The 22,389-nt window shown below is 46.2% G+C and overlaps 1 protein-coding gene across 1 annotated transcript in view; it reads right to left on the bottom strand.

The window, feature by feature from the left end:
* Positions 1-3,566: 3,566 nt before the first annotated feature.
* Positions 3,567-22,389, bottom strand: part of LOC117530772 (EGF-like repeat and discoidin I-like domain-containing protein 3) — a 68,808-nt gene continuing 49,985 nt past the window's right edge. Inside the window, exons 9-10 of the mRNA XM_034193704.1 lie at positions 20,234-20,389; positions 3,567-4,144 (exon numbers count right to left, since the gene is read on the bottom strand). Of these exons, the coding sequence (XP_034049595.1) occupies positions 4,001-4,144; positions 20,234-20,389 (300 nt within the window). The 3' untranslated portion in view covers positions 3,567-4,000. The remainder of the gene's footprint in view (positions 4,145-20,233; positions 20,390-22,389) is intronic.

Below are 22,389 nucleotides of genomic sequence, written 5' to 3' on the forward strand. Positions count from 1 at the left end.
TTAAATAGTTGGGCAAATCATTATTCTCTATGAACAAGATGCAATAAAAATCAGTTTCCGTGAACTTCTTATGCCAAGACATCATCTCTTTCTCATGAGAAATGTCATGTCCGCTGCAACACTCCCTACTGGTGGAAATAGGCTTCCATGCTGACACCTGCAGTATGTTGGTAGCTCACATTTTACTTGTTTTGTCCTTGTACATCGTGTCTTTGTGGTTTGTGTTGTTTTTTTTCCTTTTGCTTGTAGGCAGGCGGACGGGGCATCCAGTTGAGAGAATATTGTCAGGGGTCGTCACTACTGTACGACGGTGTTTTAGGGCCACATCGTTTTGTTTTTTTGTTTGTTTTTGTTTTTTGAGAATAAAGTAATCTTACATGATAAGTCATAATTTTACGAGAAAAAAAACTCAGAATATTATGACTTTATTCTTGAAGTCTAAAAAAAAAAATCCCTCAGTGTGGCCCTAAAAGGCCGTCGTACTCCTGTACCTCAGTCTTGAGCTTTTGTTAATGCTCATAAATGTCCCTTTCAGCATTGAAATATTTCCGGTCGCTTACTTCTGTGAAGCAAACCGAGCGTTGTGGGTAATGAATTTATGTAGATGGTTATGTGTGATCATTTGTCATGTTGATCTTGACTAATGTGACAAAATTTAGACTTTTACCTTATTCTTGGCTTTTAGTCCACCAGAGGGTGCTCTCACTGCCTGTTCATCAACATTGCAGGAAATGGAAATAACTTGAGTCCCTCAGTGAAGAACACCTCTGCAACTTGCACAACTGTGCCTCAGTTGGCTGCACATGTAAAGGTCACAGCAACGAGATGCAGTTGAACCGATGGGCGTGTTTACAGATTGTAGCCCAGCTGTGAGCAGGTTTACTGACTTGATCTTTAGACCAGAACAGGTTGCTCCTGCTAACGTGGTCTATCAACGAAGAGTTAAAATTTAACAGTATATTATTATCAGTATAATATTTTAACACCTTCAGTCCTTCTTAACAAAAGCTGCCTTTTGTGTGTTTTGGTCAGACAGGTCAACATTAGAATAACAAGGTGGGCTTTTCTTCCACTAAAAACATTGAAACTCTTAATTTTAGTTGCTTTTATTACGTTGCCTATTTCTCGCGGGCCGGTGGTGAACGTGTTAGATGTCAGCCAGAATTTACAGATCTGCATACGAAATTAGTCTGTTTAATACACAGATGCCCAAAATGTTGCATTTTAGAAACAGTGTTCCACAGTTAGGAGGGGAATGTGTGGTTTCTTTTTGGGAGGGTTGTTAAAGAAGGACGGAGAGGTGCGTAAACGCTACAATTGTTTATGCACTCAACAGGCTCTGCTCTGATTTTGTGAAGCAGACATTAGTCTGTATCTGGGTGTGATTGCTCGTCCTTTGGCGGCAGAGCCGGCACAGGATGTGGCACCCCCCCATTGGCGATGAACCCCTGTAAATATGTGTACAAAGTGACTGTGAATTTTGCATTGTATTAAAAAAAAATATTAAAAATACAATCACGCTGTTCTTAACGCCGTTTGACAGTTTACAGCAGAGAATCCAGTTTAATTATGGTATTAAGTGGTGAGTCCTAGTGCAGTTTCTGCCGTTTGTTAGTGATGCAGTAATTATGGGCTGTATGCAGTATGACGGGGGCTTAAAGTCACGTATCTGATTAAAGGTACGCTGTGTGTAGGCTTGTTTTATTTTTGTTTCTCCCCCTGTAACTTCCATCAAAGTGTTTAAAGTATGCTAAATGATGTTTTTTGCACTATGTAAATACATTACTTGTAAAAAAAAATAATAATAATAATTAAAAAAAAAAAAAATTTGGCACTAATGTGAACAAAAACTGGTTCAATGAAGTACTTTTCCAGCGTTTGTCTTTATATGAACATTTGTCTCCTTCACACTGTGCATCACTACCAACATTGTAAGAGGCTGTTTGTCATAATCTTATTTACCCTGTATGGACTGATGGAGTAACATTATTAAAATGTTTCCGTAAACCAGTCGACTCCGACTGTTTTGTGCGTATTTTACTCCAGAGGAAGCAACGAAGCTCTGCTGGCTCAAACTGTGTTCAGTGTCTCATACTGAGATCGGAGCCGATCCCACAGCTACAGAACCTTAAAATGTTTGTTGTTGGTTCGTTCCCCTGATTTTGAGGCTTGGAATAGGTGTCTTGATGGGGAAAATACATCTTTCAAGTAAATTTGTCAGCTTTTTGCTTCAGGATTTCTCAAAGTTGTTGGATTTTCAGATGGTTCCAAACTATATGTGTGTGCATATTAAAGTGGTGCTTAAAGGCTTCTTAAATTGTTACAGCTGGTAGCTTCTGTGCAAACGAAGGTTTGACAGTACACAGTGGGCTGACCCTCAGTAAAATGGGGAAAGTCTTCAGAGCAGATCTGATAAAGGATCACAGGTTTACATAAACCAGGAATATCTCCTGGAGACATTTATAAAAAAAAAAAAAAAAAAAAGCAAAACTATAGATTACAATATTATAAAGCAGGTTATTAGGAAAGTTTTTAGGAAATTCTTTGTGTTAAGTACAGATTTAGATGTTAAATTATTTGAATTTAGCTATTTCTAGATTGCAGGGATGCTGATCTGCTTTCTGCTGTAGAACCACACCACTCAGCAGTCAGGTCAAGTCTGGGAACATACGATGATGCCGCACAATGCCTTGGGTCCTGGATGGTAACCAATCAGGTAAATACCTGGTCCATCCCCACCTCAAATGCCAGTCAGATGAAAAGTAGTCATCCCCTCAGCCTTTTCCACCCTGAAGCACCTGCACGCTGACCCATGCAGAAAGACACATAACATGTCAAAAGTGTCACAGCTGACGTTCCCTCACAATTCAAGCGTTTCTCCTTATGCGAGTCTTCCTAAATCACTTCATTTGCAAAGTCACTCTAGCCGTAGTCAAAGACAATTCGTAAGAAAGACACCTACTTTTAAGTCAATGGTGAGTGTCCAAGTCTCACAACTGTACAATAAAGACAAGCAGCAGACCCAAAAGTTCCTGGTGCTGCTTGTCTATTGTACAGCTTGGACTTTTTGTTTTCCTGCAAAGATGTCAGCAAACACCTGTCTGTTGACCTCCAGAAGATCTTCCCAGGTGTCTCTTCATCACAAAGCGTGAGGACCCAGAGACACAACTGTCACATGAATGTTCAACACTTTCATCATATACAGACACTCTTCTCATGGCTGAGTCCAGGAAGTCATCAAAAGCCTGTCAATCCAAACACTGATCAGTGTGTTGCTGTTTTTTTTTTTCTTGTTTTTTTTTTTTTAAACAATATACTGAAAAAATGCTCATCTTTCTTTCTGCAATGAGAAAAAAAGTTTCTCTTTATTAAACCTCAGTTAAACAGTAACATTTAGTAAAAAATAAAAACATGTTTATTCTCTACAATTTTCTACATATTTTGCATTTGTCCTACAACTTAAATCTGCTAATGTGTTAAAGTTTAAAAAAACACATAGAAATCCTCAGCGTTTCTTATTTCTGATTTCATCAGTGAGCTATAAAAGTAAGTGTGTAGTTGATCTTTTTCTACACTGGGCATAATTCTTCTCTCTGGACATAATGCACAAGCCCTGCTTCAATACTCAGAATAAAGTCAAAATTCACGTTTTGGCTGCAGAGCTTCAAAAAGCAGCCATTTTGCTCCCTTGTGTGGGACTGTAAAGGCAGCGCAAGAAAGACAGAATTATCACATATGACGAAACAAGCACGTTATCAGCTTTACTCACGAAATTACATAGAAACTACTCAAATTAAAAACATATGCTCAATAGAGGGCGCTATTCTCTCTTTTAAAAAACAAAATTTCACATACGTAAAATCGTAACTACACAGAAAGTGCTGTAATTTTCTGTCCCATCTGTTGGGCCGACGGGACCTTTAGATGAGTGAAACAGAGCCCCAAATAGACGCTGTGAATGTGGAGCGAGCAGCTGGAGCCGCTGATACTCGGTGGGTTTCTAGTCGTCGCAGCCCAGGAGCTCCATGCGCAGGGTGATGCGTTCGTGCCACTCCCAGGGGACGACACGGACAAAGCGGGCGTAGAACGGCGGTTCAAACACGTTCTTCTTGTGAGTGTTGTTGTCACTGTTGCCTTGGAAGAGCTGCAAGTAAAATGTTAGTTATAAATTATAACTAACCGAGGAGAACAATTGTTTAAAAAAAAAAAAAGAGGCTAATGCTGTATCATCCCTGAGCTGCTACATACAGTAGTGTTCAGAATAATAGTAGTGCTATGTGACTAAAAAGATTAATCCAGGTTTTGAGTATATTTCTTATTGTTACATGGGAAACAAGGTACCAGTAGATTCAGTAGATTCTCACAAATCCAACAAGATCAAGCATTCATGATATGCACACTCTTAAGGCTATGAAATTGGGCTATTAGTAAAAAAAAAAAAGTAGTACAACCCCTGGCAAAAATTATGGAATCACTGGCCTCAGAGGATGTTCATTCAGTTGTTTAATTTTGTAGAAAAAAAAGCAGATCACAGACATGACACAAAACTAAAGTCATTTCAAATGGCAACTTTCTGGCTTTAAGAAACACTATAAGAAATCAAGAAAAAAAGATTGTGGCAGTCAGTAACGGTTACTTTTTTAGACCAAGCAGAGGAAAAAAATATGGAATCACTCAATTCTGAGGAAAAAATTATGGAATCACCCTGTAAATTTTCATCCCCCAAATTAACACCTGCATCAAATCAGATCTGCTCATTGACATTGACCCTATGTGTCTTTTTGCAAGGAATGTTTTTGCAGTTTTTGCTCTATCTTGAAAAATGATTTCATCATCCCCAAACATCCTTTCAATTGTCCAAAATATCAACATAAACTTGTGCATTTATTGATGATGTAATGACAGCCATCTCCCCAGTGCCTTTACCTGACATGCAGCCCCATATCATCAATGACTGTGGAAATTTACATGTTCTCTTCAGGCAGTCATCTTTATAAATCTCATTGGAAAGGCACCAAACAAAAGTTCCAACATCATCACCTTGCCCAATGCAGATTCGAGATTCATCACTGAATATGACTTTCATCCAGTCATCCACAGTCCACAATTGCTTTTCCTTAGCCCATTGTAACCTTGTTTTTTTCTGTTTAGGTGTTAACGATGCCTTTCGTTTAGCTTTTCTGTATGTAAATCCCATTTCCTTTAGGCGGTTTCTTACAGTTCGGTCACAGACGTTGACTCCAGTTTCCTCCCATTCGTTCCTCATTTGTTTTGTTGTACATTTTTCGATTTTTGAGACATATTGCTTTAAGTTTTCTGTCTTGATGCTTTGATGTCTTCCTTGGTCTACCAGTATGTTTGCCTTTAACAACCTTTCCAATGTTGTTTGTATTTGGTCCAGAGTTTAGACACAGCTGACTGTGAACAACCAACATCTTTTGCAACATTGCGTGATGATTTACTCTCTTTTAAGAGTTTGATAATCCTCTCCTTTGTTTCAATTGACATCTCTCATGTTGGAGCCATGATTCATGTCAGTCCACTTGGTGCAACAGCTCTCCAAGGTGTGTTCACTCCTTTTTAGATGCAGACTAACGAGCAGATCTGATATGATGCAGGTGTTAGTTTTGGGGATGAAAATTTACAGGGTGATTCCATAATTTTTTCCTCAGAATTGAGTGATTCCATATTTTTTTCCTCTGCTTGGTCTAAAAAAGTAACCGTTACTGACTGCCACAATCTTTTTTTCTTGATTTCTTATAGTGTTTCTTAAAGCCAGAAAGTTGCCATTTGAAATGACTTTAGTTTTGTGTCATGTCTGTGATCTGCTTTTTTTCTGCAAAATTAAACAACTGAATGAACGTCCTCCGAGGCCGGTGATTCCATAATTTTTGCCAGGGGTTGTAGTGTGGCATTCAGTCAGTGAGTTCATCACTTTTGTGGAACAAACAGGCGTGAATCAGGTGTCCCCTATTTAAGGATGAAACCAGCACCTGTTAAACATGCTTTTCTCTTTGAAAGCCTGAGGAAAATGGGACATTCAAGACATTGTTCAGAAGAACAGCGTAATTTGATTAAAAAGTTGATTGGAGAGGGGAAAACCTATACGCAGGTGCAAAAAAGTATAGGCTGTTCATCTACAATGATCTCCAATGCTTTAAAATGGACAAAAAAACAGAGACGCATGGAAGAAAATGGAAAACAACCATCAAAAAGGATAGAAGAACCAGAATGGCAAAGGCTCACCCATTGATCAGCTCCAGGATGATCAAAGACAGTCTGGAGTTACCTGTAAGTGCTGTGACAGTTAGAAGACGCCTGTGTGAAGCTAATTTTTTTTTTTTGCAAGAATCCCCCGCAAAGTCCCTCTGTTAAATAAAAGACGTGCAGAAGAGGTTACAATTTGCCAAAGAACACATCAACTGGCCTAAAGAGAAATGGAGGAATATTTTGTGGACTGATGAGAGTAAAATTGTTCTTTTTGGGTCCAAGGGCCGCAAACAGTTTGTGAGACGACCCCCAAACTCTAAATTCAAGCCACAGTTCACAGTGAAGACAGTGAAGCACGGTGGTGCAAGCATCATGATATGGGCATGTTTCTCCTACTATGGTGTTGGGCCTATATATCGCATACCAGGTATCATGGGTCAGTTTGGATATGTCAAAATACTTGAAGAGGTCATGTTGCCTTATGCTGAAGAGGACATGCCTTTGAAATGGGTGTTTCAACAAGACAATGACCCCAAGCACACTAGTAAACGAGCAAAATCTTGGTTCCAAACCAACAAAATTAATGCCTCCCAGATGTGAAGAAATCATGAAAAACTGTGGCTATACAACAAAATACTAGTGTAGTGATTCACTGGATTGCTAAAAAAGCAGTCTGAACATAATAGTTTTGAGTTTGTAGGCGTTCCCAAGCCAGCTGAGAGACGTAGTCCCTCCAGCGTGTCCTGGGTCTTCGCTGGGGCCTCCTCCCGATGGAACGTGCCCGGAACACCTCTCCAGCGAGGCGTCCAGGGGGCATCTGGAAAAGATGCCAGAGCCACCTCAACTGGCTCCTTTCGACGTGGAGGAGCAGCGGCTCGACTCAGAGCTCCTCCCGAGTGACCGAGCTCCTCACCCTATCTCTAAGGGAGCGCCCAGCCACCCTGCGGAGGAAACTCATCTCGGCCGCTTGTACTCGCGATCTCATTCTTTCGGTCATGAGCCAAATCTCATGACCATAGGTGAGGATCAGAACGTAGATCGATCAGTAAATCGAGAGCTTTGCCCCCCTACTCAGCTCTCGCTTCACCACGACAGTCCGATACAGCGTCTGCATCACTGCAGATGCTGCACCGATCCGTCTATCGATCTCACGCTCCATCCGTCCCTCACTCATGAACAAGACCCCGAGATACTTAAACTCCTCCACTTGAGGCAAGGACACTCCACCGACCTGAAGAGGGCAAAGCACCTTTTTCCGGTCGAGAACCATGGCCTCGGATTTGGAGGTGCTGATTTTCATCCCGGACGCTTTTTAGAGTGTGCATATCATGAAAGCTTGGTCTTATTGGATTTGTGAGAATCTACTGGTACCTTGTTTCTCATGTAACAATAAGAAATATACTCAAAACCTGGATTAATCTTTTTAGTCACATAGCACTACTATTATTCTGAACACTACTGTATGCATGTTATGTTACGCCAAAGCTTACATCTCTCTCTCTCTTCTTTACTGAAAAGCAATCTTGAGGAATGCTGGTTACACAATAAATTACTTCACCCTGTGTAACATAGAACCATACGGACCAAACAACTGCAAGATTTACACCTGCAGAACAGAAAATGTTTTATGGAAAATTTAAATAAAAAAAACCCTGCAGTGATTCTTACATTTACTTTAACTTTTATTTCATTCATTCATCTTCTACTGCTTAGTCCAATTAAGGGTCGCAGGGGCTGGAGCCTATCCCAGCAGTCAGAGCACGAGGTGGGGTACACCCAGGACAGGACGCCAGTCTGTCGCAGGGCCACAAACAGACAGACACACCCACACACACACCTACGGACAATTTTAAAGATTACAATCCACCTAACCCGCATGTCTTTGCATGTGGGAGGAAACCAGAGCACCTGGAGGAAACCCACGCAAACACGGGGAGAACATGCAAACTCCACACAGAAAGGCCACGGGAATTTAACCCACGACCTTCTCGCTGTAAGGCAACAGTGCTAATCACTAAGCCACCGTGCTGCCCGACTTTTGTTTGATTGGAGAAAATTCATTTTTTTTATAAAAATTCTACTCACAACACCCCATAATGACAACATGAAAATGTTTTGTTTGTTTATTTCTCAAATTTACTAAAAATAAAAAAACTAAGAAATCACATATACACTCAGCTGTAAATGGGTACCAGCTTTGGCTGGGAAACGTAACCTGTGTCAGACTGTCCCATCCAGAGTGAGTGGTACACTATCCTCTGCTACATGCTATGTATGATGTGTACATTTCTGCATTCATCTTTCCCTCAATCCTGACTAGTCTCCCAGTTCCTGCCACTGAAAAACATCCCCACAGCATGATAATGTCACCACGATGCTTCACTGTAGGGATGGTGCCTGGTTTCTTCCAATCACGATGCCTTCCATTCACGCCAAGGAGTTCAATCTTTGTCTCATTAGACCAGAGAATTTTGTTTCTCATGGTGTGAGAGTCCTTCAGATACCTTTAGACAAACTCCAGGTGGGCTGCCATGTGCCTTTTACAAAGGAGTGTCTTCCATCTGGCAACTCTACCATACAGGCCTTATTGGTGGATTGCTGCAGAGATGGTTGTCCTTCTGGAAGGTTCTCCTCTCTTCAGAGAGGAATGCTGGAGCTATGACAGAGTGACCATCGGTTTCTTGGTCACCTCCCTGATTAAGACCCTTCTTCTTCAAGTGCTCAGTTTCAATGGGCAGCCAGATCTAGGAAGAGTCCTGGTGGATCTGAACAATTTCCATTTACAGATGATGGAGGCCACTGTGCTCATTGGGACCTTCAAAGCAGCAGAAATGTTTCTGTATCTGTCCCCAGATATGTGCCTCAAGACAATCCTGTCTCGGAGGTCCTCAGACAGTTCCTTTGACTTCATGCTTGGTTTATGCTCTGCCATACCATGTCAACTGTGGGACCTTATATGTAGACAGGTGTGTACATTTACAAATCATGTCCAATCAACTGAATTTACCTCAGGTGGACTCCAATTAAGCTGTAGAAACATCTCAAGGATGATCAGTAGAAACAAGATGCACCTGAGCTCAGTTTTGAGCTTCATGGCAAAAGCTGTGAATTTCTTAGTTTTTATTCTTTATAAATTTGCAAAAATCTTTTCAGTGTCATTATGGGGTACTGTGTGTAGAATTTTGAGGAAAACATTCCATCCATTTTGGAATATACAAATGATATACATGTTATAATATACAATGATATACAATATGTAGCTACACAAATGAGTGCAGGAGTGAACAGCCAGATCACAACAAAATTCTAAAATTCTCTGATGACAATCATTTTGAGTTTACTGACAACAGGTGAGAGTCCATCCATATACTTGGATGAAATAGACTCCTTTTATTCATGGTGTGTGAGGCACCACTTAACTCTTAACGTAAAAACTAAAGAGATGGGCTTCAACCCAAAAGGACTGCTGTCCATGACCCGGTCATCATTGGAGGCAGTGAGATAGAATAGGTATCCATCCACCCATCCATTTTCTTCCGCTGTATCTGGAGTCGGGTCGCGGAGGCAGCAGCTCGAGCAAAGTCGCCCAGACCTCCCGATCCACACACACCTCCCCCAGCTCCTCCGGGGGAACCCCAAGGCGTTCCCAAGCCAGCTGAGAGACGTAGTCCCTCCAGCGTGTCCTGGGTCTTCCCCGGGGCCTCCTCCCAATGGGACGTGCTCGGAACACCTCTCCAGCGAGGCGTCCAGGGGGCATCCGGAAAAGATGCCTGAGCCACCTCAACTGACTCCTTTCGACATGGAGGAGCAGCAGCTCGACTCCGAGCTCCTCCCGAGTGACCGAGCTCCTCACCCTATCTCTAAGGGAGCGCCCAGCCACCCTGCGGAGGAAACTCATCTCGGCCGCTTGTACACGTGATCTCGTTCTTTCAGTCATGAGCCAAATCTCATGACCATAGGTGAGGATCGGAACGTAGATCGATCAGTAAATTGAGAGCTTTGCCCCCCTACTCAGCTCTCTCTTCACCACGACGGTCCGATACAGCGACCGCATCACTGCAGATGCTGCACCGAACCATCTATCGATCTCACGCTCCATCCGTCCCTCACTCGTGAACAAGACCCCGAGATACTTAAACTCCTTGTTGTGAAAGTGTAGTGACATGGACCCACAACAAGGGGCGCAAATGAACGGGCAATAGATGAGCCAAAAGGTAACAATTTAATGTTGTGAAATGTGCACAACGAACATACAGACAATCTCAGAATATAATTACAGTCAATCCACAAAGGTGACATGTGGGCAGGCTCGAGGATAGAAGACATCTGTCCTGAGAAGAGCCAGAACCACACGATTTCCGCCGCCACAGAACCTGGTGAATACTGGAGCCGCCAAGTCCCGAATTCCCAGGTGATCACCGTCCCCGACTGTCGGATCTGGTACTGCTGGCGAGAACAAAGACAGTCAAGTGTGGGTGTGTGTACACCCAGTAACAACAGCGGTGGGAATGCCACCTCCACCTCTCACTCAATAACTGCAGAGTACTGTAGATTCCTCAGGGGAAAAGAGTGCCTTCAACGCTCTCTCAGCTTTCACCGACGGAGGTACCAGTACTCCTGCAAACACTCACAATATACAAATATTGGAATCACAAATGGCTGAGGATATTACCTCCAATGAAGTATGATATCTCGGCAACGAGGTGGAGATGACGTCTGGTCTTTATGGAGTGAGAGGACGTTGAGTAGATGGGTGACAGCTGTCAAGAGGTAATGAGTGACAGCTGTCACCCCCGGCTGTGTCCATGGCGGCAGCGCCCTCTCGTGCCTGAAGCCCGCACTTCAGGCAGGGCGCCCTCTGATGGTGGGCCAGCAGTACCTCCTCTTCTGGCGGCCCACACACAACAGGACCCCCCCCCTCAACGGGTGCCTCCTGGCGCCCGACCCGGCTTGTTGGGGTGTCGACGGTAGAAGTCGGCCAGGAGGGCCGGATCCAGGATGAAGCTCCTCTTCACCCAGGAGCGTTCTTCGGGTCCATACCCCTCCCAGTCCACCAAGTACTGGAACCCCCGGCCCATCCGACGGACGTCCAGGAGCCGGCGCACCGTCCAAGCCGGCTCCCCGTCGATGATCCGAGCAGGAGGTGGTGCCGGTCCGGGAGCACAGAGGGGTGAGGTGTGGTGAGGTTAGATGCGTGACACGTGGAAAACCGGATGGATCCGCAGTGAAGCCGGGAGTTGGAGCTTCACTGCGGCAGGACTGAGGACTTTGAGGATCTTGAAGGGGCCAATGTACCTGTCCTGAAGTTTCGGGGAGTCCACCTGGAGGGGGATGTCCTTCGTGGAAAGCCACACCTCCTGCCCGGGCTGGTAAGCAGGGGCCGGGGATCGCCGGCGGTCTGCATGGGTCTTCGCCCTCGTCCGGGCCTTCAACAAGGCAGAACGGGCGGAGCGCCACACCCGACGGCACTTCCGCAGGTGGGCCTGGACCGAGGGCACACCGACCTCTCCCTCCACCACGGGAAACAATGGGGGCTGATACCCCAAACACACCTCAAATGGGGAGAGGCCGGTGGCAGAAGACACCTGGCTGTTATGCGCATACTCGATCCAGGCCAGATGGTTACTCCAGGCCGTCGGGTGCGCAGATGTGACGCAGCGGAGGGTCTGTTCCAGTTCCTGGTTGGCCCGCTCTGCCTGTCCGTTCGTCTGTGGATGGTACCCGGATGAGAGGCTCACGGTGGCCCCCAGTTCCCTGCAGAAGCTCCTCCAGACGTGTGAGGAGAACTGGGGACCACGATCAGAGACGATGTCGGAGGGTACCCCATGCAGACGGACGACGTGGTGGACCAGGAGGTCTGCTGTCTCCTGGGCTGTTGGGAGCTTCGGGAGGGCCACGAAGTGGGCCGCCTTGGAGAATCGGTCCACTATTGTGAAGATGGTGGTGTTGCCCTGGGACGGCGGGAGGCCCGTGACGAAATCCAGGCCGATGTGGGACCAGGGGCGATGAGGCACCGGCAGCGGCTGGAGGAGTCCTTGGGCCTTCTTATGTACTGCCTTGCCCCTGGCACAGGTGGTGCAGGCCTGGATATATTCCCGGACGTCGGCCTCCATAGACGCCCACCAGAAGCGCTGCCGGACAACTGCCACGGTCCTTCGCACCCCTGGATGACAGGAGAGCTTGGAACCATGACAGAAGTCCAAGACTGCAGCTCTGGCCTCTGGTGGGACGTACAGACGGTTCTTCGGACCGGTTCCGGGGTCCGGGCTCCGTGCCAGGGCCTCCCGGACGGTCTTCTCCACGTCGCAGGTGAGGGTGGCCACGATAGTGGACTCCGGAATGATGGGCACCGGTGGATCCGACAGCACCGTTTTGACTTCGTCTTCGTGTACCCGGGACAAGGCATCCGATCTCTGGTTCTTGGTCCCGGGGCGATAGGTGATCCGGAAGTCAAAACGTCCGAAGAACAGTGACCAGCGGGCTTGCCTGGGGTTCAGCCGCTTGGCGGTCCTGATATACTCCAGGTTCCGATGGTCAGTGAAAACCGTGAATGGCACAGACGCTCCCTCCAACAGGTGTCTCCACTCCTCAAGAGCCTCTTTCATCGCAAGGAGTTCTCGATTGCCGACGTCATAGTTCCGTTCAGCTGGGGTCAACCTGCGTGAAAAGTAGGCACACGGGTGAAGAACCTTATCGGTCTCTCCGCTCTGGGATAGCACGGCTCCTATCCCTGAGTCAGAGGCATCCACTTCAACCACGAACTGGCGGCTAGGGTCGGGCTGCACCAAAACTGGCGCAGTAGAGAACCGTCGTTTCAACTCCTTGAACGCGGCTTTGCACCGATCCGACCAGGTGAAGGGGACTTTTGGAGAGGTCAGGGCTGTCAGGGGGCTAACTACCTGACTGTAGCCCTTAATGAACCTCCTATAGAAATTAGCAAAGCCGAGGAACTGTTGCAGCTTCCTACGGCTTGTTGGTTGGCGCCAATCTGTCACCGCCGCAACGTTGGCCGGATCAGGGGCGACGGAGTTAGAGGAGATGATAAACCCCAGGAAGGACAAAGACGTGCGGTGAAACTCGCACTTCTCGCCCTTCACAAACAGTCGGTTCTCTAATAACCGCTGCAGGACCTGATGTACATGCTGGACATGGGTCTCAGGATCCGGAGAAAAGATGAGAATATCGTCCAGATATACGAAGACGAATCGGTGCAGGAAGTCCCGCAAGACGTCGTTAACTAAGGCTTGGAATGTCGCGGGGGCGTTGGTGAGGCCGAACGGCATGACCAGGTACTCAAAGTGACCTAACGGGGTGTTAAATGCCGTCTTCCATTCGTCTCCCTTCCGGATCCGAACCAGGTGATACGCATTTCTAAGATCCAGCTTAGTAAAGATTTTGGCTCCATGCAGGGGGGTGAACACGGAATCCAACAATGGCAACGGGTATCGGTTGCGAACCGTAATCTCATTCAGCCCCCTGTAATCAATGCATGAACGGAGTCCGCCATCTTTCTTGCCCACAAAAAAGAAACCTGCCCCCATCGGGGAGGTGGAGTTCCGGATCAGCCCGGCAGCTAATGAGTCCCGGATGTAGGTCTCCATTGATTCGCGCTCAGGTCGTGAGAGGTTGTACAGCCTGCTGGACGGGAACTCAGCGCCTGGATCTAAATCAATGGCACAATCGTACAGACGGTGCGGGGGAAGGGTGAGTGCCAGATCCTTGCTGAAGACGTCAGCAAGATCGTGGTACTCAACTGGCACTGCCGTCAGATTGGGAGGGACTTTGACCTCCTCCTTAGCCTGTAAACCGGGAGGAACCGAGGATCCTAAACACACCCGATGGCAGGTCTCGCTCCACTGAACTACCACCCCAGATGGCCAGTCAATCCGGGGATTGTGCTTCAACATCCATGGGAAGCCCAAAATCACACGGGAGGTAGAAGGAATTACAAAAAACTCAGTCTCCTCCCGATGGTTTCCAGACACCACCAGAGTTACTGGTTGTGTCTTGTGTGTGATTAAAGGGAGGAGGGTGCCATCTAGTGCCCGCACCTGCAATGGCAAAGGAAGCGCCACCAGAGGGAGCCCTACCTCCCTTGCCCATCTGCTGTCTAGCAGATTCCCTTCTGACCCCGTGTCCACCAGTGCTGGGGCTTGAAGGGTTAAATCCCCGCTCAGGATTGTAACTGGGAGTCGTGTGGCAATCTGTGTGTGTCTCACGTGAATGTTCTGACCCCCCCTTAGCCCAGTCTCTGAGGGCGGTTGTTGTTTTGCCGTTTGGGGCAGTTTTTCTGTGTGTGCTCCTTTGAGCTGCAGAGAAAACACTCCCCGCGGATCAGCCTCCTCATTTTGGCCCTGTGCGTTTCCCTAACAACGTCAGCAGGGGGAGCTGTTGCCCCACAGAGTGCTGCGGCTGTGGAGCGTGGGGAGGGCAGCCCCTTTTCGAACCCGGAAAGGGTTAGGGTTAGGGTTAGGGTTAGGGTCACGTCCTTCACCTCGCTCCCGACGGCGTTCCTCCAACCGATTGTCTAACCGTATAACGAGATCGATAAGCCCATCTAAATCCCGCGGTTCCTCCTTAGCTACCAGCTGCTCCTTCAGGACCAACGACAGTCCATTTATGAAGGCGGCGCGGAGCGCAACGTTATTCCAGCCGGACCTCGCAGCCGCGATGCGGAAGTTGACTGCATAAGCGGCTGCGGTCTCGCGTCCCTGTCTCATTGACAGCTGCACAGTTGAAGCGGTCTCTTCTCTGTTAGGGTGATCAAACACTGTTCTGAACTCCCCCACAAACCCAGTGTATGCTGATAACAACCGTGAGTTCTGTTCCCAGAGCGCCGTAGCCCAGGCGCGTGCCTTACCCCGAAGCAGAGCAATCACATAAGCTATTTTACTAGCATCTGATGCGTACATGACGGGACGTTGTGCGAAGACGAGCGAACACTGCATGAGAAAGTCCGCGCACGTCTCCACACAACCTCCGTATGGCTCAGGAGGGCTTATGTATGCTTCAGGGGATGGTGGGAGGGGTTGTTGAACCACCACTGGAACGTTCATATCCTGCACAGGGTCGGCAGGAGGAGGAGCTGCAGCAGCGCCCTGAGCGCTCGCCGCCATCTGTGTGGAGAGAGCCTCCACCCTGCGGTTCAGGAGGATGTTTTGCTCGGTCATCTGATCCAACCGAGCCGTAAAGGCGGTGAGAATGTGCTGCAGCTCACCAATCATGCCTCCTGCAGACGCCTGCGCTCCCTGCTCTCCCATTGGTCATTCAACAGCCGGGTGACGCCCCTCGGAGTCCATGACGCTGGCCGAGATATCCTGTTGTGAAAGTGTAGTGACACGGACCCACAACAGGGGGCGCAAATGAACGGCCAATAGATAAGCCAAAAGGTAACAATTGCACAACAAACATACAGACAATCTCAGAATATAATTACAGTCAATCCACAAAGGTGACGTGTGGGCAGGCTCGAGGATAGAAGACGTCTGTCCTGAGAAGAGCCGGAACCACACGATTTCCACCGCCACAGAACCTGGTGAATACAGGAGCCGCCAAGTCCCGAATTCCCAGGTGATCACCGTCCCCGACTGTCGGATCTGGTACTGCTGGCGAGAACAAAGACAGTCAAGTGTGAGTGTGTGTACACCCAGTAACAACAGCGGTGGGAATGCCACCTCCACCTCTCACTCAATAACTGCAGAGTACTGTAGATTCCTCAGGGGAAAAGAGTGCCTTCAACGCTCTCTCAGCTTTCACCGACGGAGGTACCAGTACTCCTGCAAACACACACAATATACAAATATTGCAATCACAAATGGCTGAGGATATTACCTCCAATGAAGTATGATATCTCGGCAACGAGGTGGAGATGACGTCTGGTCTTTATGGAGTGAGAGGACGTTGAGTAGATGGGTGACAGCTGTCAAGAGGTAATGAGTGACAGCTGTCACCCCCGGCTGTGTCCATGGCAGCAGCGCCCTCTCGTGCCTGAAGCCCGCACTTCAGGCAGGGCGCCCTCTGATGGTGGGCCAGCAGTACCTCCTCTTCTGGCGGCCCACACACAACACTCCTCCACTTGAGGCAAGGACACTCCACCGACCTGAAGAGGGCAAAGCACCTTTTTCCAGTCGAGAACCATGGCCTCGGATTTAGAGGTGCTGATTTTCATCCCGGACGATTCACACTCGGCTGTAAACTGCCCCAGTCCACGCTGAAGGTCCTGATTTGACGAAGCCAACAGAACCACATCGTCCACAAACAGCAGAGACGAGATTCTGTGGTTCCCAAACCAGACCCCCTCTACACCCTGGCTGCGCCTAGAAATTCTGTCCATAAAAATAATGAACAGAACCAGTGACACAAAGGGCAGCCCTGGCGGAGGCCAACGTGCACTGGAAACAGGTTTGACTTACTACCGGCAATGCGAACCAAGCTCCTGCTGCGGTCGTACAAGGACCGGATAGCCCTTAGCAAAGCACCCCGGACCCCGTACTCCCGGAGCACTCCACACAGGGTGCCCCGAGGGACACGGTCAAACGCTTTCTCCAGATCCATAAAACACATGTGGACTGGTTGGGTGAACTCCCATGAACCCTTGAGCACCCGATGGAGAGTGTAGAGCTGGTCCAGTGTGCCGCGACCAGGACAAAAACCACACTGCTCCTCCTGAATCCAAGGTTCGACCATCGGCCGAATTCTCCTCTCCAGTACTCTGGAATAGACCTTACCGGGGAGGCTAAGTAGTGTGATCCCCTATAGTTGGAACATACCCTCCGGTCCCCCTTCTTAAACAGAGTGACCACCACCCCAGTCTGCCAATCCAGAGGCACTGTCCACGATCGCCACGCGATGTTGCAGAGGCGTGTCAGCCAAGACAGTCCCACAACATCCAGAGACTTAAGGTACTCAGGACAGATTTCATCCACCCCAGGAGCCTTGCCACCGAGGAGCTTTCTAACCACCTCGGTGGTTCTAGGTGATGGGTCAGACTAAGGGCAGTTCAGAACCTCTATGACCAGTAAAAAAATCAAGGACCGAGACGTCGCCTGGTATGGCGGAGCCGGGGCCCCACCCTGGAGCCAGGCCTGGGGTTGGGGCTCGCGCGAGAGCGCCTGGTGGTCAGGCCTTAGCCCATTGGGCCCGGCCGGGCTCAGCCCGAAAGAGCAACGTGGGCCCGCCCTCCTGTGGGTTCACCACCTGCAGAGGGGGCCATGGGGGTCGGGTGCAGAGAGGATTGGGTGGCGGTCGAGGGCGGGTGGCCCGGCGGCCTGGTCCATGCTCACAGCCCCTGGCTGTTGGGACGTGGAATGTCACCTCGCTAGGGGGGAAGGAGCCTGAGCTTGTGCGGGAGGTTGAGAGATACCGACTAGAGATAGTCGGGCTCACCTCCACGCACAGCTTGGGCTCTGGTACCCAACTCCTGGATAGGGGCTGGGTGGTGGATAGAAGAGGTAGAGTCTTTCAAATATCTTGGTGTCTAGGTAGACTGTCTTCTCTAGTGGAGTGTGCATGTGGATTTCTTCTGCCACAAATGAGGCTTCATTTGTTTTAAGAAGACTCAGACTGTTTGGTGTGAGCTCAACAATAATGGCTTCTTTCTAAAGTGCTGTGCTGGAAAGCCTAATAAGATATGGCATGGTAGCCTGGTTTGGCTCTCTTACTGTCCAGAGCAAATCCAAAATTGAGAAACTAGTTTGATACAATTCGTTTCAAAAGTTCACACACATTCTCTGCTCACACACACACACACACACACACACACACACACACACACACACACACACACACACACACACACACACACACAGAAAGAAATATCTTGGGTTCATATCATCTTCAATGAAGTAGAAGTCTAAGTAAATGTCAGAAACAGCAAATCACACAACACAACAGCAAATAACACAACACAACAGCAAATCACACAGCACAACAGCAAATCACACAGCACAACAGCAAATCACACAACACAACAGCAAATAACACAACACAACAGCAAATCACACAGCACAACAGCAAATCACACAGCACAACAGCAAATCACACAACACAACAGCAAATCACACAGCACAACAGCAAATCATACAGCCCAACAGCAAATCACACAGCACAACAGCAAATCACACAACACAACAGCAAATCACACAGCACAACAGCAAATCACACAGCACAACAGCAAATCACACAGCACAACAAATCACACAACACAACAGCAAATCACACAACACAACAGCAAATCACACAGCACAACAGCAAATCACACAGCACAACAGCAAATCACACAACACAACAGCAAATAACACAACACAATAGCAAATCACACAGCACAACAGCAAATCACACAGCACAACAGCAAATCACACAAAACAACAGCAAATCACACAACACAACAGCAAATCACATTACACAACAGCAAATCACACAAAACAACAGCAAATCACACAACACAACAGCAAATCACATAACACAACAGCAAATCACACAACATAACAGCAAATCACACAAAACAGCAGCAAATCACACAAAACAACAGCAAATCACACAACATAACAGCAAATCACACAAAACAGCAAATCACACAAAACAACAGCAAATCACACAGCACAACAGCAAATCACACAACACAACAGCAAATCACACAACACAACAGCAAATCACAAAAACAGCAAATCACACAACACAACAGCAAATCACACAACACAACAGCAAATCACACAACATAACAGCAAATCACATAGGACAACAGCAAATCACACAACACAACAGCAAATCACACAACATAACAGCAAATCACACAACATAACAGCAAATCACACAAAACAACAGCAAATCACACAAAACAACAGCAAATCACACAACACAACAGCAAATCACACAACATAACAGCAAATCACACAACATAACAGCAAATCACACAACACAACAGCAAATCACACAACACAACAGCAAATCACACAAAACAACAGCAAATCAAATCACACAAAACAACAGCAAATCACATAACACAACAGCAAATCACACAAAACAACAGCAAATCACACAACACAACAGCAAATCACACAAAACAACAGCAAATCACATAACACAACAGCAAATCACACAAAACAACAGCAAATCACACAACACAACAGCAAATCACACAAAACAACAGCAAATCAAATCACACAACACAACAGCAAATCACACAAAACAACAGCAAATCAAATCACACAACACAACAGCAAATCACACAAAACAACAGCAAATCAAATCACACAACATAACAGCAAATCACATAGGACAACAGCAAATCACACAACACAACAGCAAATCACACAACATAACAGCAAATCACACAACATAACAGCAAATCACACAAAACAGCAAATCACACAAAACAACAGCAAATCACACAACACAACAGCAAATCACACAACATAACAGCAAATCACACAACACAACAGCAAATCACACAACACAACAGCAAATCACACAAAACAACAGCAAATCAAATCACACAAAACAACAGCAAATCACATAACACAACAGCAAATCACACAAAACAACAGCAAATCACACAACACAACAGCAAATCACACAAAACAACAGCAAATCACATAACACAACAGCAAATCACACAAAACAACAGCAAATCACACAACACAACAGCAAATCACACAAAACAACAGCAAATCAAATCACACAACACAACAGCAAATCACACAAAACAACAGCAAATCAAATCACACAACACAACAGCAAATCACACACGAATCGTCGCTGATTGGACAGTTGTGCTGTGTGATTTGCTGTTGTGTTGTGTGATTTGCTGTTGTGTTGTGTGATTTGCTGTTGTTTTGTGTGATTTGCTGTTGTTTTGTGTGATTTGCTGTTGTTTTGTGTGATTTGCTGTTATGTTGTGTGATTTGCTGTTATGTTGTGTGATTTGCTGTTGTGTTGTGTGATTTGCTGTTGTGTTTTCCACTTCAGTGCCACCGTAGTAACCCAAAAATGTATTTGTAATTTCCTGAGGCTCCAAAGGTCTGACCTTATCACTGCCAGAGCTCTCATCCTTCACCACACTCCATGACTGTCCATCGTTACTGAAAGCAACTTTAAAGACGGACACAAACTGCACCACTCCAAAGTCTTTGGCTCCTTGAGTGATGATTCCTGTGAGGAGCTTTGTCTTCTCCAGATCCACCTGGAGATGGAGCAAAGAGGACAGTACAGACTGTCGAGTATTTTCAGAAGGAGGATACAGAGAGTCTGAATGACACAGTGTGAAATCACCTCTATCTCACAATCTGACAGTTGCTCAGAGGCAGGAGGAGCTCAGTGAGGCTGAGCACCATGTTTCTCCAAAGAAGGAGGTGAAACTGAATTGTGAAAAGAATCTGGCACAAATACTTTTCCATGTGGCGAGACACTGCTTCTCACTCACTGCATGTGGGAAAGGAATCAAGCTAAACTTGATGTTTCTCAAGTCTGGTTCTCAGCAGTAATACAGACTCTGTATTATAGTTTATTCTAATGACTGCAGCAAGCAGATTCAGTTCGAAAATGTCACGTTTGATGCACCGTGTTTCGGCCAATCTCACTGGAATGTTTTGTCGCCTTCTCAATGAAAAGAGTGGAACATCTGTTTACCATCAGCCACCGGCATGTAATCGCAGTATCAGAATATTCGTGGAGTATAATACAGTCTGAATCAGCTATCAAGCCGTAATGATGATGTTGAGCAGGATGGATGTGGAGCCGGATGACAGATTGTCCTAAATTCATGTGCCACCTACTGAGGATTTTTAAACAATTTATTTATTTTGTTTTTAGTCATCAGGTATTGTGAATACTTTGCGTCTGTCTGTCTGTCTGTGCTCAGCATAACTCCAGTCCTATTACTGCCAGGGTCTTCAAATTCACTGGGAGCATTCTTGGGACACAGACCTTGGATAAGTTCAAAGATGGCTAACCTTGACCTATTTTAAGAGGTCAAAATTTCACATTCAGTTTCCTATTTTTATGCTCATATGGCCGAGGGTATTTTAGCATTGCATTATATTCTAAATCTCCAATTGAACCCACCAGAAGGATCCCAGAAGAGCTTAATTATGAGAACGGATGGACAAAACTAATTTTCTGTGCATTACCTCAAATTTGATGATGAACTAAGCTGAGTGAGTGCTATGATATTTTAACGCTTAGCCAATGTGTCTACATGATGCCTGCAGCTGGTAGTGAGCTACACAGTGTATCCGTAAATTATACCAACAGGATTAAAAGACAAATTCACATACCAAAGGTATGATCAGAAATCTGACTGGATTATTATGTAATAACTGCAGCAGGTGTGTAATTTGTATGTACTATGCATGACCACGAAAAAGGAGCCTAGCCACTGTGGCTTAAAGCAGCCAAATTCTTTCAACCACATGACATTTGTCTTAGCATTTAGGTATGTGGATAATAGGTAGTGCAAGCCAAACAAAAGGAATAAAAATATAACACAATGCTAAAATACCCTCAACCGTATGAGCATGCAATCAGTGAAAGAGTGTGTTTATAGAGTGTGTCCTTTAGACCCCTTAAAATAGGTCAAGGTTAGCCATCTTTGAACTTGCCCAAGGTCTGTGTCCCAAGAATATTTCCTTTGAATTTGAAGACCCTGGTCGTAATAGGACTGGACTTATGCTGATCACAGACAGACGGATGGAGGACACAAAGTCTTTGCAATACCCGATGGCCATATCTTGGCCTTGGGTTAAAAATCAGTCTGGAAAGTGTGTTTCATAAACAAAAGGTTATTAGTTTGTTTATTATTACTCATTCATAAACTGGGCCTTACAAAATTTATTTAACTGATCATCAGGATCTGGTTGAAGATGAGTGTGTGTGTAATTGTCAGGATCAAGATTCTACAATTACTGTAGAATCTTTGAAAAAAAAATCTACAGTCTTCATCTGGACTCTGAAATGGGCGATCTCGTGAATTTTCAAGAGAGTCAGACTCATAACTGGAGACAGTATGGAATTAAATCTGTGTCATCTGAGTTTGAATTTGAATTTTTAAGGTTGAATGTTTTGGCAGGGGGTTAGGGTTAGGGTTAGGGTTAGGGTTAAAAAAAAAATTCAACCGAGGCTGAATTTTTTTTAGGTTGAAATTTTTTTTGTTTTTAGGTTGAAGTTTTTAGGCTGACTACTTTG

The sequence above is a fragment of the Thalassophryne amazonica genome, chromosome 2 (genome assembly GCF_902500255.1).
Source record: "Thalassophryne amazonica chromosome 2, fThaAma1.1, whole genome shotgun sequence".
Classification (NCBI taxonomy): domain Eukaryota; kingdom Metazoa; phylum Chordata; class Actinopteri; order Batrachoidiformes; family Batrachoididae; genus Thalassophryne; species Thalassophryne amazonica.